Source organism: Phyllobates terribilis, unplaced genomic scaffold, assembly GCF_046119375.1.
Source record: "Phyllobates terribilis strain yellow unplaced genomic scaffold, ASM4611937v1 Scaffold_8__6_contigs__length_399053987, whole genome shotgun sequence".
Taxonomy (NCBI): domain Eukaryota; kingdom Metazoa; phylum Chordata; class Amphibia; order Anura; family Dendrobatidae; genus Phyllobates; species Phyllobates terribilis.
This window is the reverse complement of record NW_027362768.1, coordinates 163,832,418-163,853,677: the sequence shown is the minus strand read 5'-3', so window position 1 is coordinate 163,853,677 and position 21,260 is coordinate 163,832,418. Positions and strand designations below refer to the sequence as shown.

The 21,260-nt window shown below is 46.0% G+C and overlaps 1 protein-coding gene across 1 annotated transcript; it reads left to right on the top strand.

Annotated features, from left to right (window-relative positions):
• The first annotated feature begins 682 nt into the window (after positions 1 to 682).
• On the top strand, positions 683 to 20,947 carry CDC20 (cell division cycle 20). The gene is made up of 11 exons (XM_073642648.1): positions 683 to 816; positions 3,070 to 3,288; positions 3,803 to 3,948; positions 5,085 to 5,181; positions 6,068 to 6,196; positions 9,959 to 10,155; positions 10,234 to 10,328; positions 18,263 to 18,494; positions 19,732 to 19,857; positions 19,928 to 20,045; positions 20,124 to 20,947. The coding sequence occupies exons 2-11, from the start codon at positions 3,081 to 3,083 to the stop codon at positions 20,297 to 20,299; spliced, it is 1,524 nt and encodes a 507-aa protein (XP_073498749.1). The 5' UTR covers positions 683 to 816; positions 3,070 to 3,080; the 3' UTR covers positions 20,300 to 20,947.
• The last annotated feature ends 313 nt before the right edge of the window (positions 20,948 to 21,260 follow it).

The following is a 21,260-nucleotide window of genomic DNA, read 5'->3' as shown; positions in this document are numbered from 1 at the left end:
TTTTGCTACAGATGTGAAGCAGCGTTTTTAATGTGTTTTTATAGTACAGAAAATCTTTGATTCTGCACTTAAAAATGTAACAGTGTTTTTTTTTTTATTACTTGCAATTTTTTTTCAGACTCCCCATAGAAGCTTAAAGTGAAAAAAAAGCACCAAAATGCATAAAAAAGAATATTTCAGCATTTACGCTACATGTGAACACGGCCTTACAGACATGTTTGTCAAAATGACACTTAAAAAAAAAAATGACAGCTTATCTCACAAAAATACAATGGCTGCTGCAACCACGGATGAATCGACTGTCAAGTACATCTAGACAACCCCTTTAAGGCCAGGTATAAACATGCACTAAATCACATATACTGAGGTAAAAAAATATCTCAGGATGACCCCTTCAAAGCTTTTCTTAAAAGTCATCCAGAATGACTATAATTCCTAGGCTAAAGCTTCTATGAAAACACCATACACTTTAATGCCCACCCTGACGACCTGAGCCGCACAGAATCAGGCAGCATCTTCTCCTAGCAACTGCTCACCCTCAACAAATATGGTGGTTTGGTTACTTCCCGTGACGTCACTTCCCTTTGGTCGTTTTTGAACCAATCACCGCCTGGCACTAGGTACGCTTCGTCCAATCAGAACGCAAGGTTTGGCGCTTCCTGAAGCTTTTTTTTTCCTGTCTGGTGGTTGCCATGGAGTCACTCAGAGCCGAGCGTCCAATCAGGAGCCGCGGCGGGTGGGTTTTAAAACAAGCTGCGCCCGGCGTGTGACCGTTACTAGCTGCTGACTTGTGTCTGTGGTTACTCAGTGCCAGAGGTGAGTGCGGGGCTGCGGCCGGTAACCCCGGGTGTAACGGGGTGCTGAGCGGTGGTGCCCCCATGTAAAGGGCAGCTGCTGGTAATGGAGGTGTCCGCTCTCATGCATGGCCTTTGTCACCCACTAATGGAGCCCAATGGCTTCTGTATGTAAGTTATACCGGCAGCCAATTAGAGACTCGGGGCCCATTACTTTTGGTGGGGCGGCAGTAAACCATCTTGTGGTGGTTGGGGTGTACACTATTACAAATATTAGCTGGGGGGGGTGGGGGTTGGCCAGGAGATAGAGATATCTAATCTCTCTCTCTCTCTCTCTCTCTCTCCATCGCCCTGTGTTTTCATTAAAGGAAATATACGCCCCCAATTACTTTTAAAGTAACCATGCAGTGCTATAGGGGACTGCAAAATCCTCCTGGTGCTATTATTTCAGTGCCAGAGAAAAATCACTCAATGCTTATGCAAATGAGGGGTCTTCAGTGCAGCCTTGGTGTGGAGACTTAGGCTGTGTGCCCACGATACGTTTTTTAAGCGTTTCCGCAGCGGCAGAAATGCTTAAACGCATGGTAGAAGGCCTGCCATGTTCCCCAATGATAATCCGCATGTGCTGTGCACATGCTGTGGAAATTTCCGCTGCGGATTATCATTGCGGAAAAAAACGCAGCACTACCAATTATTTTGCGGAAGCGCTGCGTTTTTGCCGCCATTGACTTGCGTTAGACTGCATGGATTACGCATCACTGTATATGTAGATGCGTAATCCATGCGTTCCAATGTGCGGATGGTACCTGGGTCTGGAGGAGAGGAGACTCTCCTCCAGACCCGGGTACCATAGAAACTAAAAAAAAATAAAGTTATTTACCTTCTGATGGCCCCCGCTGCGCTCGTTCTCCCATGCCGGCAGATCGCTGTGGACTGAAGGACCTGCGCTGACATCATAGTCATGTGACGGGTCACGCGATGCGGACGTCGGCAGGTCCTTCAGTGTACTGCCGGCAGCCAGGACTGAGCGAAGCAAGACACCGGGGGCCATCGGAAGGTAAGTATAGATTTTTCAGCTGGGAAAGTCCTCAAGATGCAAAATGAGGCAGTGTATAAGATGCACTGAGCATTGACTATGCCAAAGGGGCACAGAAGCCCTTAATTTGCATAGGAGCTAAGATGTATTCTCAAGATCGGTATCAGTAACAGGCCCCTATGTTACACATACACCATTAGGTTCAGATAGGGCGAGACAGGTTTCCGTTACTCAGGACGACCATAGGCTGCAGCTTCTCTCAGGCACACATTAGATTCAGTTGCTAACCAGACATGTCTGACAAGAGTCTTCATAAACAGTTGAACAGGGGAGTTTAATCAAGTACCGCCAGTACCATTTAACTCTTTGAAGCAACAGACTATTAAAGCAGGAACAGTAATGTCCATCTCTACAGTAGCATAATTCAGCACAGATTAGATCTTAGCAGCACACTTTTATGCATGCACAACCACAGGTTTTTCCTTCACAAGGACACAATAATACACAGCATTATTTATCCTGTTAGGGGGGGGGGGGTTGATGAGGGAGATGATTCCTTCCAGTCCTTATCTTCCAGGCCGATAATACTCTGCACTGTTAGTTCAGGGAGTCTCTGACCAGAATTCTGTTCACTTGCCTTCTGAGAGATACAGATCATACACCACCTTTCTCTTGGGCTCCAGCTGGATTAATAAACAAGTTCCCCACAATCTCCCTGGGGCTCTGCTAAACACTCCCTGTCTCTTGTGACTGTTAACTCTTATAGTTGCTGGATCCTTTTGAAGCAACAGCACTACTTCTGCATGTCACACCTATATATAATGAAAAAAATCAGTCGCTGTACTGAAGTCCCCTATAGCACTGTATAGTTAATTTAAAAGGCATTTTGGGGGGTAACAGATTCCCTTTAAAGGGGTGCTGTGATATAATCAATCTGTAGTCACTCATTTGTAATATTTACTAGATTTGGAGTGAATAGATAAGGAGGACCTAGTGCAGCAGCCACGTCAGTAATCTGACAGCCGGATTGGGGCCCTGACCGCAGCCTCCTACATCATTGAATCTGGAGCTCTTCTTTTGATTGGTCAGCCTGATGCAATATCACATGTGTGCCAGGCCAGCTAATCAAAGGAGATGGTTCTTGGGGTCTCACATATGGTGCCCTCCATGTCTTGGATACATTTGTTCTTTTGGTCATTGAAGTTCATCCCCATTAATTATCTCGTTCCTGTCCTGCAGATTAGACACTTATGGCACAATTTGTGTTTGAGAACGACCTGAACAGCATTCTAAAGCTGGATACGCCGATCACAAACGCTCCGCTGGCGCGATGGCAGCGCAAGGCGAAGGAGGGAGCCTGCTCGTCAGCAAACACGTCGGTGAACTCCAGTATCGTGTCTCCTATGAAGGCGGCAAACCGATCCCACAGCTCCAGCAAGACGCCATCAAAAACCCCAGGTGCGGCTTCTCTATACTGGGCACCCCCTCATGAATATTAGGACATCAATCAGATGTTTGTGCAGTCGCAATTCTGCATCTTTACCATCTGAAAGCCCCCAGCACTCCCTGCTTGTTCACTTTCTGCAGAGATGCTTTTGCAAATTTATTTGATTTATTCACTTAATGGGCAGAACTGAGCCCCCCCACCCATCTCGTACAGATTAGACTGATATCGATGGGTTCGGCTGGGGGTGTAACATGTATGGTGCGCTGGCCATTTTGATCGTCAGGGAAGAGAACGATCGGACATATCTGTTTTCGGACTGTCTATCTTTGTTCTCCCAGAGATAAGCTGCCGGGGGATGTTAGTCGGTGACTTTCTCAGAAGGAACAAACGCTCCTGTGTATGGGAGAGATTGCTTCTGACGATTGTCTGCCATCAGCATTGCTAGGCTTACCGCCATCTAATCTGATGTGTTTGGCCGGCTTTGGAGGTTTATCTGCTAACTGTAACAGCAAATTGTCTGTCCAGGCAAATCGCAGGGGAAGCTGCAGGGTACGCCGTCACGAGCTGGAGGCGATCGCTTTATTCCCAACCGCAGTGCCATGCAGATGGATGTGGCCAGCTTCCTGCTCACTAAGGAGAATGAGCCGACTGACCAGTCCCCCACAAAAAAGGTGATTATTGCGTCTGCCACTTTTTTTTTTTTGTTGTTGTTGTTACTGGGGATCTCGTGGACTTTGAAGGGGTTTTCCGGTAATTGGATGTATCGCATGTCTACAGAATAGGTGATAAATAGCAATATATTCACTAGGTACATTTTTGCAGTGAGTCCACCTACACCATATTATGGTCCAAGAATGGGGGTGGCTGTCACTCCAAATCAATGTATAGCAATTAGCCAAGAGGTTTTTTTTTGGGGGGTGGGGGGGGGTGGAGGAGATGCGCATATGATTAAGAAGGACTACAACCAGAAACAATACCGGAGTTATATGTGTGTAATGTATTACATAATGTGACAAAAATATAGGTCTCAATGGAAGAAAGTGCACTGAAAATATGTAATGGTATATAGGTAATATACCCCAAAGCACCGTAAATTATGGTTACTAGTTAGTCGTCCCCCTAATATTGCAGTCACCAGGACAGAAGACCAGAGCCCCAGATTAGGTGATTGTCTAGATCGGTGGGCATCCGACCAGAGATCCCACCACCACTAATCTCCAGAACAGGATTCTTTTGTTCTTCGTCTGCATAAATCAGCCGTAAATACATGTTGCCGCGTTGCTCCATTCGTTCTCTATGGTACTACAGTAGCCAGAGGATAAACCACCCAGCACGGGGGCATTTATACTCACGCGGAACGGTGGTCCCATATGTGATGACTTATTGTAAGTGGAATATCCCATTACATGAATAAATTGGTATTTGCTGATATTGTTGACCCAGTGCACTGACTTCTATAGGAATAATATGGGGCCATAACACCCCCAAGCTGCTGACAATACGGCTGTATGGTGTATCACTAGGGGATTACATAAATGGGTGGGGGGGCACCATAGATTTGCATTGTTAAAGTGGTTCACACACAAACCCCTGCATGATCCGATGAGTCAGAAGAGAAGCGGTTCTGGAAACCAGCCATCGATAAGTAAGTATTTTAATACAGCTACACACATTTAGGGGATACGTCTTGTCGGGAGCACTTCTTCAACACCAGGAGGTGTGGTGCTAGCACTCTCCTTATGGCAGATCTTGGTCCCTCGTTTGTTCTTGGCCTCACCCGTCTTTTTTTATCCTATGTGCTAAACAGGAGCAGCAGAAGGCCTGGGCAGTCAACCTGAATGGGTTTGATATGGAAGATGCCAAAATCTTACGTCTTGGTGGAAAGTCGCTCAATGCTCCTGAAGGTTTGTGAGATCTGACTGGAAAACCCCTTTAACCCAAATCAAAACTTGAATCGCTAATAAAGAAAATTTGATTCTTTGGATTCTCTTGATTACCCTTTAAAAGGAACCGGTCTCCAGGGTTTCCCCAATATAAACGAAGACTACCACTTTTTTAATGCCTTTTATTAGTTTAGCAACCTGTATAGAAGTCCTCAACCCCCTCTGCATATCCCAAAAAATACAGTTTATAATCGTCCCCATGTGGTGCGCTCCAGTCTGTGGTTTCTGATCTTGCTCAGCTCCTCCTCGTGTCGGTCGCCGTCCTCCTGCCCTGCTGTGTAGATGAGCAGGACGTGTCATACACAGTGTCCCCCAATCTCGTTCCTGTACAGGCGTACTCCGCTCTGCACTGCTGAGCAAAGCCCTGTAATGTTGACCTCTCCTGGCACATGCCAATTACACTCTCAGCAGTGTGAGGTACACCTGCGCAGGAGCCAGATTGGGGACACTGAGGGGATGACGTAGGATACGTCATCCACATGGAGCAAGGCAGGAACACGACTATTGTGGGGAGAGATGAGTCACTGAGCAAGATCAGCGACACCCATCAGACCCCACTGTATGTTGGGGAATTATAAGTGGGGTTTTTTTTTGGGGGGGGGGGGGTAGTGCAGAGGAGGCTGGGGACTTGTATACAGGTTGCTAGACTGATATGAAAGGTATTAAAAGTGGTGGCCTTAGTTTTTTTTTTGTTTTGTTTTTTATTGTGACAACCTGCTGACTGGTTCCCTCTAAAAATCCATGCCAGAAATTGGGGATTAGATTTGGGAGGGGGGGAGGGGCAGAACCCCTTTCAACTTTAGTTGTTTCTTTGTTTTGGCTTTTTATTAAATCTTTTCCTTTTCAGGTTACCAGAACAACTTGAAGGTTCTGTACAGTCAGAAAACAACTCCTGGATCCTGCAAAAAGGCCAGCCGATACATCCCCTCCATGCCCGACAGAGTCCTCGACGCTCCTGAGATCAGGAATGATTACTGTAAGTTTAGTACTTAAGACCTGGGGAGGCTATCTGAAGGAGCTTTACAAGCTTTAGTTATCACTTATTTTTAGACAATTTACTTTTCAACTTTCTTTATTTTTTCTGCAGCTGCTGGGGGCTACTTTTTTATTTTATTTAGTGGTGTGTAAGTGTCGGAGCATGATACTTGTATACTGCAGCCATAGGAGACTGTTTGGTGTCCCACCGCATCTTTCATACTGTGAACTGGTAACTCCCCCCTTCCTCTGGGCTGTCTAGTTAACAGCTGTAGTTGAGGCTACAGTTTTCACCTATTGCCGCTCGCGCAGTGTTCAGCGGTGACAGGAGCACAATTACTGCAGAAGTGAGCACCGATCGGGCATCCTGGCATTGTACCACCAATCTGTTCTCACCGCTGGTAGAAGTTGCCTCTAGTCCTGCAGTAAGAGCAAGGCTGCGGTGGAGAGACCAGGTCAGCAACATTGTAGGAACACTTGGTCAGACTGCCTGACCTGTGCTCGCCACCACTGTCAGTGCTAGTGTTCAAAGCATAGTGGTGAAATGGTTACACTGCTGTGTTTTGAACATTGACTGTGCGGAGCCTAATCCATGTGAAGCCTCATTCAGACATCCGTGCTTTCTGAGGCTTTACTGCTGCGTCTGCAAAGTCGCTCCAATGCAGCGGCAGTGGTGACTTCATCCAGCAGGGAGTACACCTCTCTGGACAAAATCATTGCTGCAGCTCTGGTGTCTGGACCCATGCGCACAGATGATTACCTTTTTCTGAGCACCGCAGATGCAGTGACAAGACTGCTGCACTCAGATCACAATAGTTGTCAGCTCAGCTGTGTATCTAATCCATGATGTGTGATGCACTCAGCTATGTATCGATTCCAGAGTATTGGCCTGCATAGACGTTTAATTTAATAAATTTTTGTGTGGTCAGCTGACCTGTGATCGGAGTGCTGCAGCCGCAGTGATATGATTGCTTCACTCGGATCTCTGTAAAGACCAGTGAGCGGTTCCGTGCCATGTATCAAAATCTGCACTGCCGCCTGTCCTCGGTGTTTGGCCTCATCTTGGTATCACATTGAAGTTGACTACAAACTGGCGCTGCTGTGTGATCCTAAGGGCTCTTCACACTTCAGTGTCCAGTTCTTGTGGTGACAGTTTCCACATGTACTGGAGACACTGACACACGGAAACCCATTCAAATCTATGTGCACATGTCAGTGTGTTTCCACGGACCGTGTCTGGGCAAAATACGCTGACATACAGTATGTATGTTATACGCACACGCACATACTGTGTGCAGGATTATTTTTATTATTGATCAACATCTACGTTCTCAATCAACCGAAAAGACTCATAAATATCCAAGCTTAATATTTTTGGAAGTTGGAGTGGTTTTTTTTTTTTTAGATTTGGCTATCTTAGGAGGATATCTGGTTGTGCAGGTAACTATTACTGTGCAGAATTATTAGGCAACGTAATAAAAAAACAAATATAATCCCATCTCACTTGTTTATTTTCACCAGGTAAACCAATATCAGTGCACAAAATTTAGAAATAAACATTTCTAACATGCAAAACCAAAAAAACTAGTGATCATTATAGCCACCTTTCTTTATGATGACACTCAGCAGCCTCCGTCCATAAATTGTCAATTGCTTGATCTGTTTTCGATCAACATTGCGTGCAGCAGCCACCACAGCCTCCCAGACACTGCTCCGAGAGGTGTACTGTTTTCCCTCTCTGTAGATCTCACACTTTATGATGGACCACAGGTTCTCTATGGGGTTCAGATCAGGTGAACAAGGGGGGCCATGTCATTATTTTTTCTCCTTTGAGACCTTTACTGGCCAGCCACGCTGTGGAGTAGTTGTATGCATGTGATGGAGCATTGTCCTGCATGAAAATCATGTTTTTCTTGAACGATACGGACTTCTTCCTGTACCACTGCTTGAAGAAGTTGTCTTCCAGAAACTGACAGTAGGTCTGGGAAGTTGAGCTTCACTCCATCCTCAACCCGAAAAGGTCCCACAAGTTCATCTTTGATGATACCATCCCATACCAGTAACCCACCTCCACCTTGCTGGTGTCTGAGTCGGAGTGGAGCTCTCTGCCCTTTACTGATCCAGCCTCTGGTCCATCCATCTGGCCCATCAAGAGTCACTCTCATTTCATCAGTCCATAAAACCTTTGAAAAATCAGTCTTAAGATATTTATTGACCCATTCTTGACATTTTATCTTATGTTTCTTTTTCAAAAGTGGTCGTTTTTCAGCCTTCCTTACCTTGGCCATGTCCCTGAGTATCGCACACCTTGTGCTTTTTGGTACTCCAGTAACGTTGCCGCTCTGAAATATGGCAAAACTGGTGGCGAATGGCATCTTGGCAACTTCACGCTTGATTTTCCTCAATTCATGGGCAGTTATTTTGCGCCTTTTTTGGCCAACACGCTTCTTGCAACCCTGTCGGCTATTTGCCATGAAACGCTTGATTGTTCGGTGATCACGCTTCAAAAGTTTGGAAATTTCAAGACTGCTGCATCCCTCTGCAAGACATCTCACAATTTTAGACTTTTCAGAGCCCGTCAAATCTCTCTTCTGACCCATTTTGCCAAAGGAAAGGAAGTTGCCTAATAATTAAGCACACCTTATATAGGGTGTTGATGTCATTAGACAACACCCCTCCTCATTACAGAGATGCACATCACCAGATTTACTTAATTGGTAGTTGGCTCTCAAGCCTATGCAGCTTGGAGTAGGACAACATGTATAAAGTATCAAAGTGATCAAAATACGCATTTGCCTAATAATTCTGCACGCGGTGTATATGCTGCACAGGCCGCAAAAGGTCTCACGCTGAACACACAAGGGTGACATCTGTGTGTCGTCATTGTGACACGTATTGGTGCCTGGGAACCGGCATACAGTTAGCACTGTTCCCAAGCGACTGGTGCTGAAAGCTGCCCTCATTGTCACTTGTTTGCGCTGTGATCAGCACGAGCAAGGGACAATGTTGGGAGTAGTCTGCTCTGTGTCCAATTTGTAAACATAAGAATAAAATGGTAAAATCCTTAGTCGTCTGTTAGGAGATGTAATCCTCTGACACCGGGGAGCATGAGCAGCTCCAGCGAGCGGGGCCCGGAGCTGCGCTCAGCGAGTGGTGTCCTATCATTCAGTGACCTCCATGCAGGGCCCCGCTTTCTGGTCTGGCTCATTCTCATCAGCGTCGGGGGTCAGAGGATTTCAGCAGGGGACATCTTATTTTTACACATAGAAACTCCAGGAGCAGACTACTACCAACATTGTCCCTTGATCTTGCTGATCACAGCGCGAGCAAGGGACAATGATGAGGGCAGCTTTTAGCACCGGAGCTTGGGATCAACGCTAACTGTACCGCTGATTCCCAAACACCAGTACATGTGCTCCTGATGCGGCACACAGGTGCACACGGACATCTCCGGTACCTGAAATATCCGGATGTGTGAAACCGCCCTGAACTTCATTCTCCCTTCTCCTCCTCTCAGTACACCTGACACCTGGAGTAGATCAGGCTCATTTACTGCAGTCCTAATGTGAATTGGCACAACAATAGGTGATCACGGCAAATGTCGGCAGCTGCTCCCCCTAGTGTTTAAAAGTTGAATGATTATAAAGTTTTTTATTTTTTCATTTTACCATTCAAAATTTAAAAAAAATAATAAATCATTACTTTTGTTTGAGAAGGGGGCCATACATCTAACGATGGGACAAACCCTTTAACTTCACTTCAGATTTGAACCTAATTGATTGGAGCTCGCAGAACCTGCTGGCTGTAGCACTGAATGACTCCGTTTACCTCTGGAACTACCTGAGCGGAGACATCGTTCTGCTTCTCCAGATGGAGAACTCTGAGGAGTACGTGTCGTCTGTCTCTTGGATCAAGGAGGGCAATTATCTCGCAGTAGGAACCAGCAATGCTGAAGTACAGGTGAGTCCACGTCTGTTGCTTATTGCTGCTTTCATGGCAGTCTGAATGTGTCTTATATTTCTCCCTATACTTTCTCAGCTCTGGGATGTTCAGCAGCAGAAGCGTCTCCGGAATATGGTCAGCCACTCATCCCGTGTCGGTTCTCTCAGCTGGAACAACCACATCCTGTCCAGGTGAGGCTCGGCTCTCGCTTCATACTCTTTAAATGCACTCCTGCAGTTTGTTGTAAGCTTACATAAGCTTGAGTTGGTCATTAAAACTCGTAATTATCCCCTCCAGATTTCAGATCAACAGACTTGAGTATTACCCAACTTGATAAAGTAAACCTATAAAGAACTGAGTTCTAGTTCTGAGTTTGCACCTGTTATCATATTATTTCTTTATACACTTGTTATACATACTGTTCCTATTTTGACCAACTAGATAAAGAAATCATGGAGAACTCTCCAAATGGTGAACAAGTCTTCCTTTTAAGTCTTGCGTCCAAGGACTGGAGAGTAGCAAGGGGTGACGGTGACTACTGTTTCCTTCTGATACTTTCTCGAAAGCTGGGGTCACGCGAGTGATTCTCTCATGTGAGAGAATCGGGCCAATTATTCTAATGACACTCAGATCAAACTGTTTGAGCCAAGTATCATCTTGATGTGATACCACTTTTTACAGGAAAAAAAACTTTAGCAAGTTGTTTAGGAGGCCTACTTTGTACACCATACAAGCAATTTTTCTAATACATTTTTAGCAAACAAATTTCTTCATCCATAATTCCATTAGGACAAGGGTTTACATACAAAGTTTTAACTGTCCTTGGCTCAAACTCCTATAAAACACATTAAGGCTGTGTGCCCACGATGCGCTTTTTAAGCGTTTCCGCAGCGGCAGAAACGCTTAAACGTATGGTAGAAGGCCTGCCATGTTCCCCAATGATAATCCGCATGTGCTGTGCACATGCTGCGGAAATTTCTGCTGCGGATTATCATTGCGGAAAAAAACGCAGCACTAGCAATTATTTTGCGGAAGTGCTGCGTTTTCCAGTGCATCCCCATGACCGCACCGTAGGAGGAGGAGTAATCCCAAAAAGCCCTACCACCCCCAACCTCCTCAGTGTTTTTCCGGTCCCTACACAGGACAAGGGAGTACAGGAGCACTGGAGAAGAAGTTTTACCTTTAAGGGATCGGGAGGTGGGCGCGGCTCTCTCCTTCCTGCCGTCAAGCGGGTCCTGGGCTGACACTCCCTGTCGGGAGTCCCTCAGCCCTCTGGTGTGCTGGAGCCTCCGGGTGCCGCTTCCCCATCCCCGGGGCTCTCGGCGTCCTGCTCTGGGCGGGTCCGGCTTCTCCCAGCTCCAGGACCACCCGGCGTCGAAACCGGAAGTCCAGAGATGACTACTTCCGGTGGCGGTCGTGTGGGAAATTCAAACCGCGGTTAGACCAGACGCCAAGGAGCAGGAGAAAATGACTGGATGACCAGGTAAGTTATAAAAAGGGGGGCTGGGGAGCATCAGAGGCAGGCTTGCAGCTTGGGCACCCCTGACAGCAAAATGGCAGATATGTCTCACCCTGATACATGGCTGTGGGGCGATCCAGGGAGGGTAAGTGTACCATTACCCCTTTTTATATGGCTAATGGAGCTTGCGCTTACCAGACCCTCCATATTTTTTTTTTTTTATAGGATGTCTCTGGGCAATTACCACCTCCTGAAAAAAAGGATACGGGGGTGGGTGGGGGGCACAGTAAAATACAATCCAGGCACCTCTTGGAACATCAGACTTCCCGACTCGTATACAAAATGTCTGTGCTGAATGTAGAGCCTTCATGCTAAAGGAGCACGGGGCTTTATTAAATGAGATGCGCAGTATAATTAAAGTTCAGGCTTCTATTGCGTCTCTGCAGCCCCCAAGTTCAGGAGTTCTGGATGTCCCGGGACCCAAAAGACCCAGAGAAGATATAACACCATCTTCTGAGGGTGAAATCGACCCATCTGGCGACTCTTGACAGTGAGACTATTAGCCCACCTCAGGGCGGGGAATGAAAAAAATGTTCCACTCAGATGGTATGGATATTCTTCTACGAGCCATCCAAAACACGATGCTAGTAGAGGAAACTGAGAAGAGCAGTAACATTCAGGATGAGATGTTTTGTGGTCTTAGAACCCAGAGAGCCATGTTTTTTTCCTGTTAATGCTCATGTGAAGTGTCCTTGATACATGATACTGGAGGAATGGGAGGATGCGGCGAACAGACTCTCTATACCATGAGACTTCCATGCCCGACTATCTTTTTGACCCAGGGGACACCAACGTGTGGGACACTGTTCCTAAAATTGATGTCCCAGTGGCTAAGGTGGTCAAGAAAACCTCTATCCCCTTTGAGGACTCGTCAGGGCTTAAAGATCCTATGGATAGTAAGGCGGATGGACTTTTGAAAAAAGCCTGGGAAGTTTCGGTGGCAATTAAAACTAATATTGCTGCTACATCTATGGCCAGATCCATGAAAGTCTGGCTAGAAGAGCTAGAGAGTCTTCTACGGGATGGCACCCTGAGGGAATCTCTCCTTCAATCATTGCCCCTAGTTAAAAATGGCAACAAAGTTTTTGGCTGACGCTTCAGCAGAATCTGTCAGATTTGCGGCCAGAAATAATGTGCTTTCCAACTCAGCCCTTAGAGCTGTTTGGTTAAAGACATGGTCTCGAGATACAGCTTCTAAGAACAAACTGTGCTCAATTCCATTTTCGGGGCTCTGAGTATTCGGACCTGTACTAGATGACATTCTAGAAAAAGCGTCCGATAGAAAGAAGGGCTTCCCCCGAGGAGAAAAAGGAGCAGCCCTTTAACAAACCCTTCCCCTCTCGTAAATATAACACTCAGAAAAAAGGGGGGGCCCACAAGCTGGAGTTTTCATAGGGGAACAAAGATAGGAAATGCCAGCCCAGTACTAGCTCCTGTCCAAAACGACAATGATTGTCAGAAGAGTAGCGGGGCGATTAAAGTTTTTCAAAAAGTTTGGCATCGGGTCGCTCAAAATCCCTGGATACTAACAACTATAGCGCAGGGTTACAGGATGGTTTTCTCAAGATCCCCCTCAAAAATTCCTCCTGACAAAGTGTTCCCCTACCTCTTTCCCGTCTATGGGCAGACATAGAGAAGCTGCTATATCAGACGGTTATTGTACCAGTTCCAGAACACTAACAACATCGGGGCCATTACTCTGTCTTCAATAAAGAAACCCTCAGGGGAGTTCCTTTACGATTATCAACCTGAAACCCCTAAATCAATGGGTCCGCTACAAAAAAATTCTGCATGGAATCGGTAAGATCAGCCATTCCTCTAATAGACTCCGATGCAGTAATGTGCACCCTGGATCTCAGACGCATACTACCACCTGCCAATACATTCCTCAAGTTGGCAATATCTGAGGTTTGCGCTACCATCAGGCAGTCAGATTCTACACTACCAGTTCCAATGTCTTGCCTTTGGCCTGTCATCTGCTCCCAGAATCTTTTATGAAGATCATGGCAGTGGTGGTGGCCTATATCCGACTCGGGGATATTACCATCATTCTGTACTTGGGCAACTTCCTGGTGGTGGCAGGATCTCCTCTAGGTATGATGCAACATCTGGAACTTGTCCTACATTTACCAGCCTGGGTTTGATTGTGAACAAAGAAAAATCCAATCATATCCCCAGTACTTCACACATCTTCCTGGGAGTCCATCTCTACTCCTGAATGCGAATGTCTTATCTCCCGGAAGACAAGATGCTCTCAATTCCACCAAGGATTCGTTCTTTTGCAAGAGAGAAGAAACATTTGATCCGAAAGGCAATGAGTATTTTGGGAATTATGACGTCATGCATCACCTGCTTCAGATGGAGCCAGTTCCATTCCAGGCCTCTACAGAAATGCATCCTGGAAGTGACAGATGGACATCAGAATTACCTAGACAGGAAGATGTCTTTATCCAGAGATGCCCAGGACTCTCTACACTGGTGGCTCGACCAGAAGGGAGTGCAGTGGATTCTGGCACCTTGTCTTTTAGTGACCACTGATGCAAGTCTCTCAGGATGGGGAGCTCGAGTGGGAGATTCTTATTTCCAAGGAACATGGTCCACAGAGATTCAGACCTGATCATAATCAATTTTCGGGAACTACAGGCGATCTGGGAAGCCCTACAGAGAAGCTGGGCGGTCTTAAGAGACAGACATGTAAAAATCCTGTCGGACAACATCACAGCAGTCTTTCATCAGACATCAGAGCGGACCAAGACGCCCACTTCTCCAGTCCCTGGCCAAAAGGATATTCTTAGGGATGGAGAAAATGGTGAGCTCCATTTCAGCAGTTCACCTTCGGGGATCCGACAATCGGGAGGCCGATTTATCTCAGCAGGCGTCAGATGAAGGCTTCAGAATGGGAACAGAACGAAGAGGTGTTCCAGCAACTAACTTGCAGATGAGGTCAGCCGCACCTAGACCTTTTTGCATCCAGAACGAATGCAAAGACATCTTTCTACTCTCTCGACCCAGGAGATCATCCTCTGGCAGTGGATGCTCTCACAATATTCGGGAGAAGGCCTAACATATGCCTTCCCACATGCCCCTCTAATTTTGAGAATGCTGCAGTAAATGCAGGAAGATCGGACGACAGTCATAGCAATTGTCCCATTCTGGCCAAGGAGGAGTTGGTTCTCCCTTCTACGTCATACAGCGTTGGAAGACCCAATCTTTTTACCATTTCAGGAGGATGTTCTGACGCAAGGTCCACTGTTGCATTGGAATCTTCAACAACTCTGGCTCTAAGCCTGGCTTCTGAATGGGAGATCCTGAAGAACAAGGGCTTATCTGCCAGAGTGATCCAGACTATGCAGGCTAGTAGAAAACCTGTAACCCAGGCCATATATTTAAAAAAAAAAAAAAAAAAAAAAAAAAAAAAAGTCTGGAGGACCTTTTCAGTTCCACAGGACGGTAGACACCTCTCAGCCAGACATCCCTGCGATCCTTGATTTCTTGCAGGCGGGATTTGACGCAGGTCTTAGACCAAGTACCTTGAAGGTGCAGATTGCAGCACTAGGTGCTTTCTTCGACACATGATTGTCCTTGCATCCCTGGATAATCAGGTTTGTCAAGGCAATCCAGAGACTTTAGGCCTACCCAGAGAATTTCTCCCCCCTCAGTGGGATCTGAATCTTGTCCTGAGAGTCCTTTGCAAACCTGCCTTCGGCCCAGTTAATGAATTGGGAATAAAGAACTTGACTCTGAAAAGTCTTCTTGGTGGCAATCACCACGGCTAAACGGTTGGGTGAAATCCAGGCTCTGTCTGTCAAGCCTTGTATGCAGATTTGGGATGATTGCATCATTCTGAAGCTGGATCCAAGTTTCTCCCTGAAGGTGGTGTCATCAATGACCTTAAACAAAAAAGTGGTTCTTCCATCATTCTGCGAAAACCCTAGGAATCTGAGGGAGGAAGAGTTCCACCATCTCGATGTCCGCAGAGCAGTGTTGGCCTATTTGGAAGCCACTTGGAACTGGTGATTAGACTCTAATCTTTTTATACAGTTTGGGGGGAAAAAAGGCAGGAAGGCTTCAAAACCATCCTTAGCTAGATGGGTCACATCCATGATTAATCTAGCATATCTTTCAGGACAGCCTCCCCCTGAAATTATCAAAGCCCATTCCACCAGAGCAATTTCCACCTCATGGGCAACTAGAGCAGGGGCTACCATTGAACAGATATGTACTGCAGCCACATGGTCAGGACATACTACTTTCTGCAAACACTACAAGATAGACGTTCTCTCACAGCAGAGATCTGCGTTTGGTAGGAAGGTACTTCAGGCAGTTATCCCACCCTCAGGTATGAGTTCTTGGGTATACTCCTATGGTGCTGTCATGGGGACGTACTGGAAAACCAGAATTGGTCTTGCTGGTAATGTTTCCAGGAGTCCACATGACAGCACCCTTATTTACCTCCCTATATTGCTACTGTATGTGACTAACCTATATCTAAGCAATCTAAAATAAAATTTTGTTGTACCCAGCCAATGTGGTTCTTGGAAAATCACTGAGGAGGTTGGGGGTGGGAGGGCTTTTAAACTCTTGTGCTTCCAGTCCCTACACAGGATATGGGATTACTCCTCCTATGGTGCGGTCATGTGGACTCCTGGAAACATCATTACCGGTAAGTCCTGACGTCAGTCATGTGACAGCAGGTCCTTCAGTGTACTGGCGAGCTGCCGGCAAGCCAGGAATAAACACTCCGGGAGCCATTGGAAGGTAAGTATATAGATTTATTTCATTTTTTTACCATTCATTAAGGTCGTACTATATAAATCCATGCCAGTTGCATGGATTTATATAGTGTGACCAAGTTGTCAAGCACTTTCCAAGTGATGCTAAAATCGCTTGGAAAGCGCTTGTCAACCCGCATGTGAACGCTTCACCTCCGCCTGTCCCTGGCAGGAAAAACGCATGTACAATCCGCATGCGTTTTTTTTCTGCCAGGGAGATGCAGAAACGCTCAGGAAAAAATCCGGAGCATTTCTGCATCGTGGGCACATAGCCTAAGGCTAAACTCAGATGTTCATGAAACTGTACTGTGATGTACATAAACTCAACAGCTTAATATGATAGAGCCCGGCAGCCGTGGGTCTCCCAACCCTATCTTCCAGTGTTTCACGAACGTCTGAATTTGACCAAATGGTCTATGAAGGCACCAGCTAACTAATTGACACTATCGCAGTATTTGGTGTATGTGGCAGCATGAAGGCCTATGCCGTCATAGGAAAATCTACCAAGACCAAAAAAAAAAAATATGCTAGTACATCCCTGGGAGCAACTGCTAAATGTCTGAAAGTACCATGTTCATATGATCTGCAAATGTAAGCACAATGTGACCCTCCCCCATGGTCATTATACTGTTTAGGGAGGAGACTCGCTCTCGCTTAGAATGACTTGTACTTTCATACAAAAAGTACAAGTCAGTTCATCTCTAAGAACAGAAGAGCTTGTGAAGATGCTGGAGGGAACAGGTTATACCAGTAATGAAGCCATAGTAAAACTTCTCATGTCAACGTGACCAGACAGGCCACTGAGCAAGGAAGCCACTGCTCGAATACCACCATAAGAAGCCGGGTTACAGTTTTCAACTCGCATGGGAACAAAGATGTTACGTTTTTGGAGAAATGTCCTCCGGTGTAATGTAACGAAGAAAAAAAAAACTCCTCCATGTATGAGGGTGAATATGGCCAAAGGGGAGGCTTGCAAGGCAAAACCATGAAATACAGGGATGGTAGCATCATGTTTATGCTTTGCTGCCGGAGGGACCGGTGCACAAAATACAGGGCATTATGAGGAAGGAAAGTCCGGTCAAGATGATGGCGATAAGGCCACAATCAGGAAAAGTATAATAGAAACTCGTCACCACTTCTACATTTTTCACCCACTCCAGTATTTTACATCAGTATTTATAAACCAAAACCAGAACGTGTGAACGTGGCCTACAGCTTGGGCACGATTGAGTCTTCCAAATGACCCAAAGTGTAAATCCAAAAAATGGCTTAAGGGCAACAGTGTCATCACAAACCTCAATCCATTAGATAATTTCTGGGCAGAACTGTAAAGGCCTGTGCGAGCAGCGAGACCTACAAACCTGACTGACACCAGTTATGTCCAAACACTAAACTCCTACATTTCTGAGCTTATGGGAATGTGATGTAAAGAAAAATGGTCAAAATAATCTGTAGTATAATTCTGACATTTCGTTCTTGGACTACAGTAGTGATCCAAACGGACCTAAGAGGAAATGCGCTCTAGGATTGTAAAATAAATGCAACTAAGTGTATAAATATGTATGACTTCAGATGTAGCAGCACAACTTTATCCCAGGAGTGTGAACACTGCTTTATGTAGTCCTGATGTCTTATAACCCCCACAGATTAGAGCGTTGTCCTCTAAGGCTACCCTCCTGTGATGAGTGTTTGGTGGGTCGTTTGTGCCTTTTTTTTTTTTTTTTTTTTGTGCAAAATTACACCACTTCAAAAGCTCATCGTGGGAACTTAACCTAAGGGACTATGACTGCCTTCCGCTCAACTCTTATTTATTTATTTTTTTTTGCTATTTTAGTGGCTCCAGGACGGGACACATCCACCATCATGATGTCAGAGTTGCTCAGCATCATGTGGCCACTCTGACTGGTCACACGCAAGAGGTCTGCGGCTTGAAGTGGTCTCCCGATGGCCGCTATCTATCCAGTGGGGCAAACGACAACCTGGTAAATATCTGGCCCTGTGTCCAAGGAGACTCTGGAGAATTCACACCTGTACAAACCTTCACACAACACCAAGGTGCTGTCAAGGTAAGGCAAGGAACTGCTTCAGATGTACACTGCTCAAATACATAAAGGCAACACTTAAACACAATGTAACACAAGTCAATCACACTTCTGTGAAATCAACCTCTAGTTATGATTGTGAATAAACTTCTGCTGTTGCACAAATGGAAACAGACAACAGGTAGAAATGATAAACAATTTGCAAGACACCCCCTATAAAGGAGCAGTTCTGCAGGTGGTAACATCATACCACCTGTCATCCTTTTTGGCTGTTTTGGTCACTTCTGCATTTTGTCAATGCTCTCACCTCTAGAGGTACAGTAGCATGAGGCGTTGTCTACTGTACAACCCACAGAAGTTGCTCAGGTAGTGCAGCTCATCCAGGATGACACCTCAATGCAGACTGTAGCAAGAAGGGTAGCTGTGCTAGCCAGAGGTACCCTGACTGCCATTAGTTACTGGGATGTGATCCTCAGACCCATTTGGAGACCATATGCTGGTGCGGTTGGCCCTGGGCTCCTTCTGATACATGAAAATGCTAGGCCTTATGTGGCTGAAGTGTCAGCAGTTCCTGCATTGATGCTTTGGACTGTCCTGCCTGTGTCCCATTCCCCCCCCCCCAACCTGAATCCAATCGGGCACATCTGGGACATCATCTCTGTTCCATCCGCCATATTGCACCACAGACTGTCCAGGAGTTGGCGGATGCTTTAGTCCAGGTCTGGGAGGAGATCCCACAGGAGACCATCCACAACCTCATCAGGAGCATGCCCAGGCATTGTAGGGAGGTCATACAGGCACGGGGAGGCCACACACAATACTGAGACTCCTTTCCTTGTTGAGGCATTGCCACTGAAATTGGATCAGTCTGTAATTTGAGTATCATTCCAAATCCAGACCTCCATGGGATATTTAACTTTTGATTTTACATTGATCATTTTTGTTTTTATTCTTAGTGCGTTCCACTATATAATGAGTAAAGATTTGCAACTGGAATATTTCATTCAGCGATCTCTAGGATGTGGTATTTGTGGTGCCATTTTTTTGAGCCGTGTATTTTGTGCTAATTTGAAGTTACTTAATGTTTTCTACTCCAGAGCTGTGCTCTGTCTCATGATTTTGTTTAAAAGCTAAAATCTTAGCTCGTTCAGTGAGAGCAGCCTAAGAATTCTAGATCCGCATAGGTTTTTTATATATCTTGGTCCATGTAGGAGATGGATTCAGTTCAGTGCTCCAGGGTAAATGCCTTTTTCTCTCGTAGGCGGTGTCCTGGTGCCCCTGGCAGTCTAATGTCCTTGCGACTGGCGGTGGGACGAGCGACAGACACATCAGAATCTGGAATGTTTGCTCAGGAACCTGCTTGAACTCTGTGGACACCCACTCACAGGTAAGGGCGACTCCTTGTCCATAGTGATCGCAAAGGGCTTGTCGGTAAGCTCGAACTGTCTGTCCTCCAGGTCTGTTCGATCCTGTGGTCCACAAACTACAAGGAATTAATCTCTGGCCACGGATTTGCACAGAATCAACTCGTCCTCTGGAAATATCCCACGATGACCCGAGTAACAGAACTGAAAGGTAAGTGCCGCATGCTCCCTGAATCTGTCCGTAGCATTACGTGTGTTGTAGTCCAGCATCGGTGCTTTCCTCCCGCAGGACACAACTCCAGAGTCCTCAGCCTGGCGATGAGTCCGGACGGCAGCACCGTGGCCTCCGCTGCAGCAGACGAGACCCTCCGACTGTGGAAATGCTTCGAAGTGGATCCTGTCACAAAGAAGGAAAAGGAGAAGGCGAGAAGCAGCAAGAGCATCATCCACCAGAGCATCCGCTGAGCTGTGTGCCCCCCCACCCCCACCTGGAACTTTTTTTAATACTTTTTTTTTTTTTTTTTTTTATGTACATTTGGATCTTGTAATTAAACATTTTGTTTTGTACTGTGACTTATAACTGCGTCTATAGTGTGGTTGGTTGTGGTTTTATAGACTTTTTAACCTATGATTGGGATGAGTGCTGTACTGATGGGAGTCTCTACACTGATGTGCCTTGTCCAATGATTAAACTTAACTTTTATGATGTACAGAAATTGACAATGACTTGATCTCGATTCGTCATGTGCCAGACCTGATATATGGTATTGTATTCTGGGTATTGCCATGAAGTGAGCGAGCTGTCACATTCACTATCTTCACCCACATCCTCTTGCAATCACTCCAACCCTTGTTTCCTGTCTTACATTGCGGTCCTTGCACGTTCACTGAGGGTTTGTCTGGCACTGAACTGTGTATAAAGCTGCTACAATCACTTTAATAAAGGTGTATAAAATGATGATGCGCATGCTTATTGGGGGAGATGCCTTGCTATACACTGAAGACCCCCGTACACGCTACCTGAAACTTTTATCAGTGAGACTGCATGGGGTGTCCGGAGTAGAGATGAGTGAACCCAAACGTAAAGGTTCCAAAGGAAGTCCAGGGACGAGAGGTGTTTTCCAGAACCAAAGTTCTTGTCTCCATTGTTTGTTTTTGTTTTTTAAATGGGGATCAGGTTCTAATATCCTTTGGATCAGGTACCAGAACTCGAACTTCCAAGGGTCCGCTTATTCCTAGTCTTGATTCTCACTTGACAGCCTGGGAGGATTGGCATATTGAATGTCTTAAGGTTGATCTTTTGTTTCTTGAAGTTGCTGTAGATTACTCCCCATCCAGAACGCATGCACGTTCAGCCAAAGTCCATGCATGGAGGGGCACTTTGCTTGACAACAGGGCTTTGCAATGCGCTGTTTTGAATGCAACG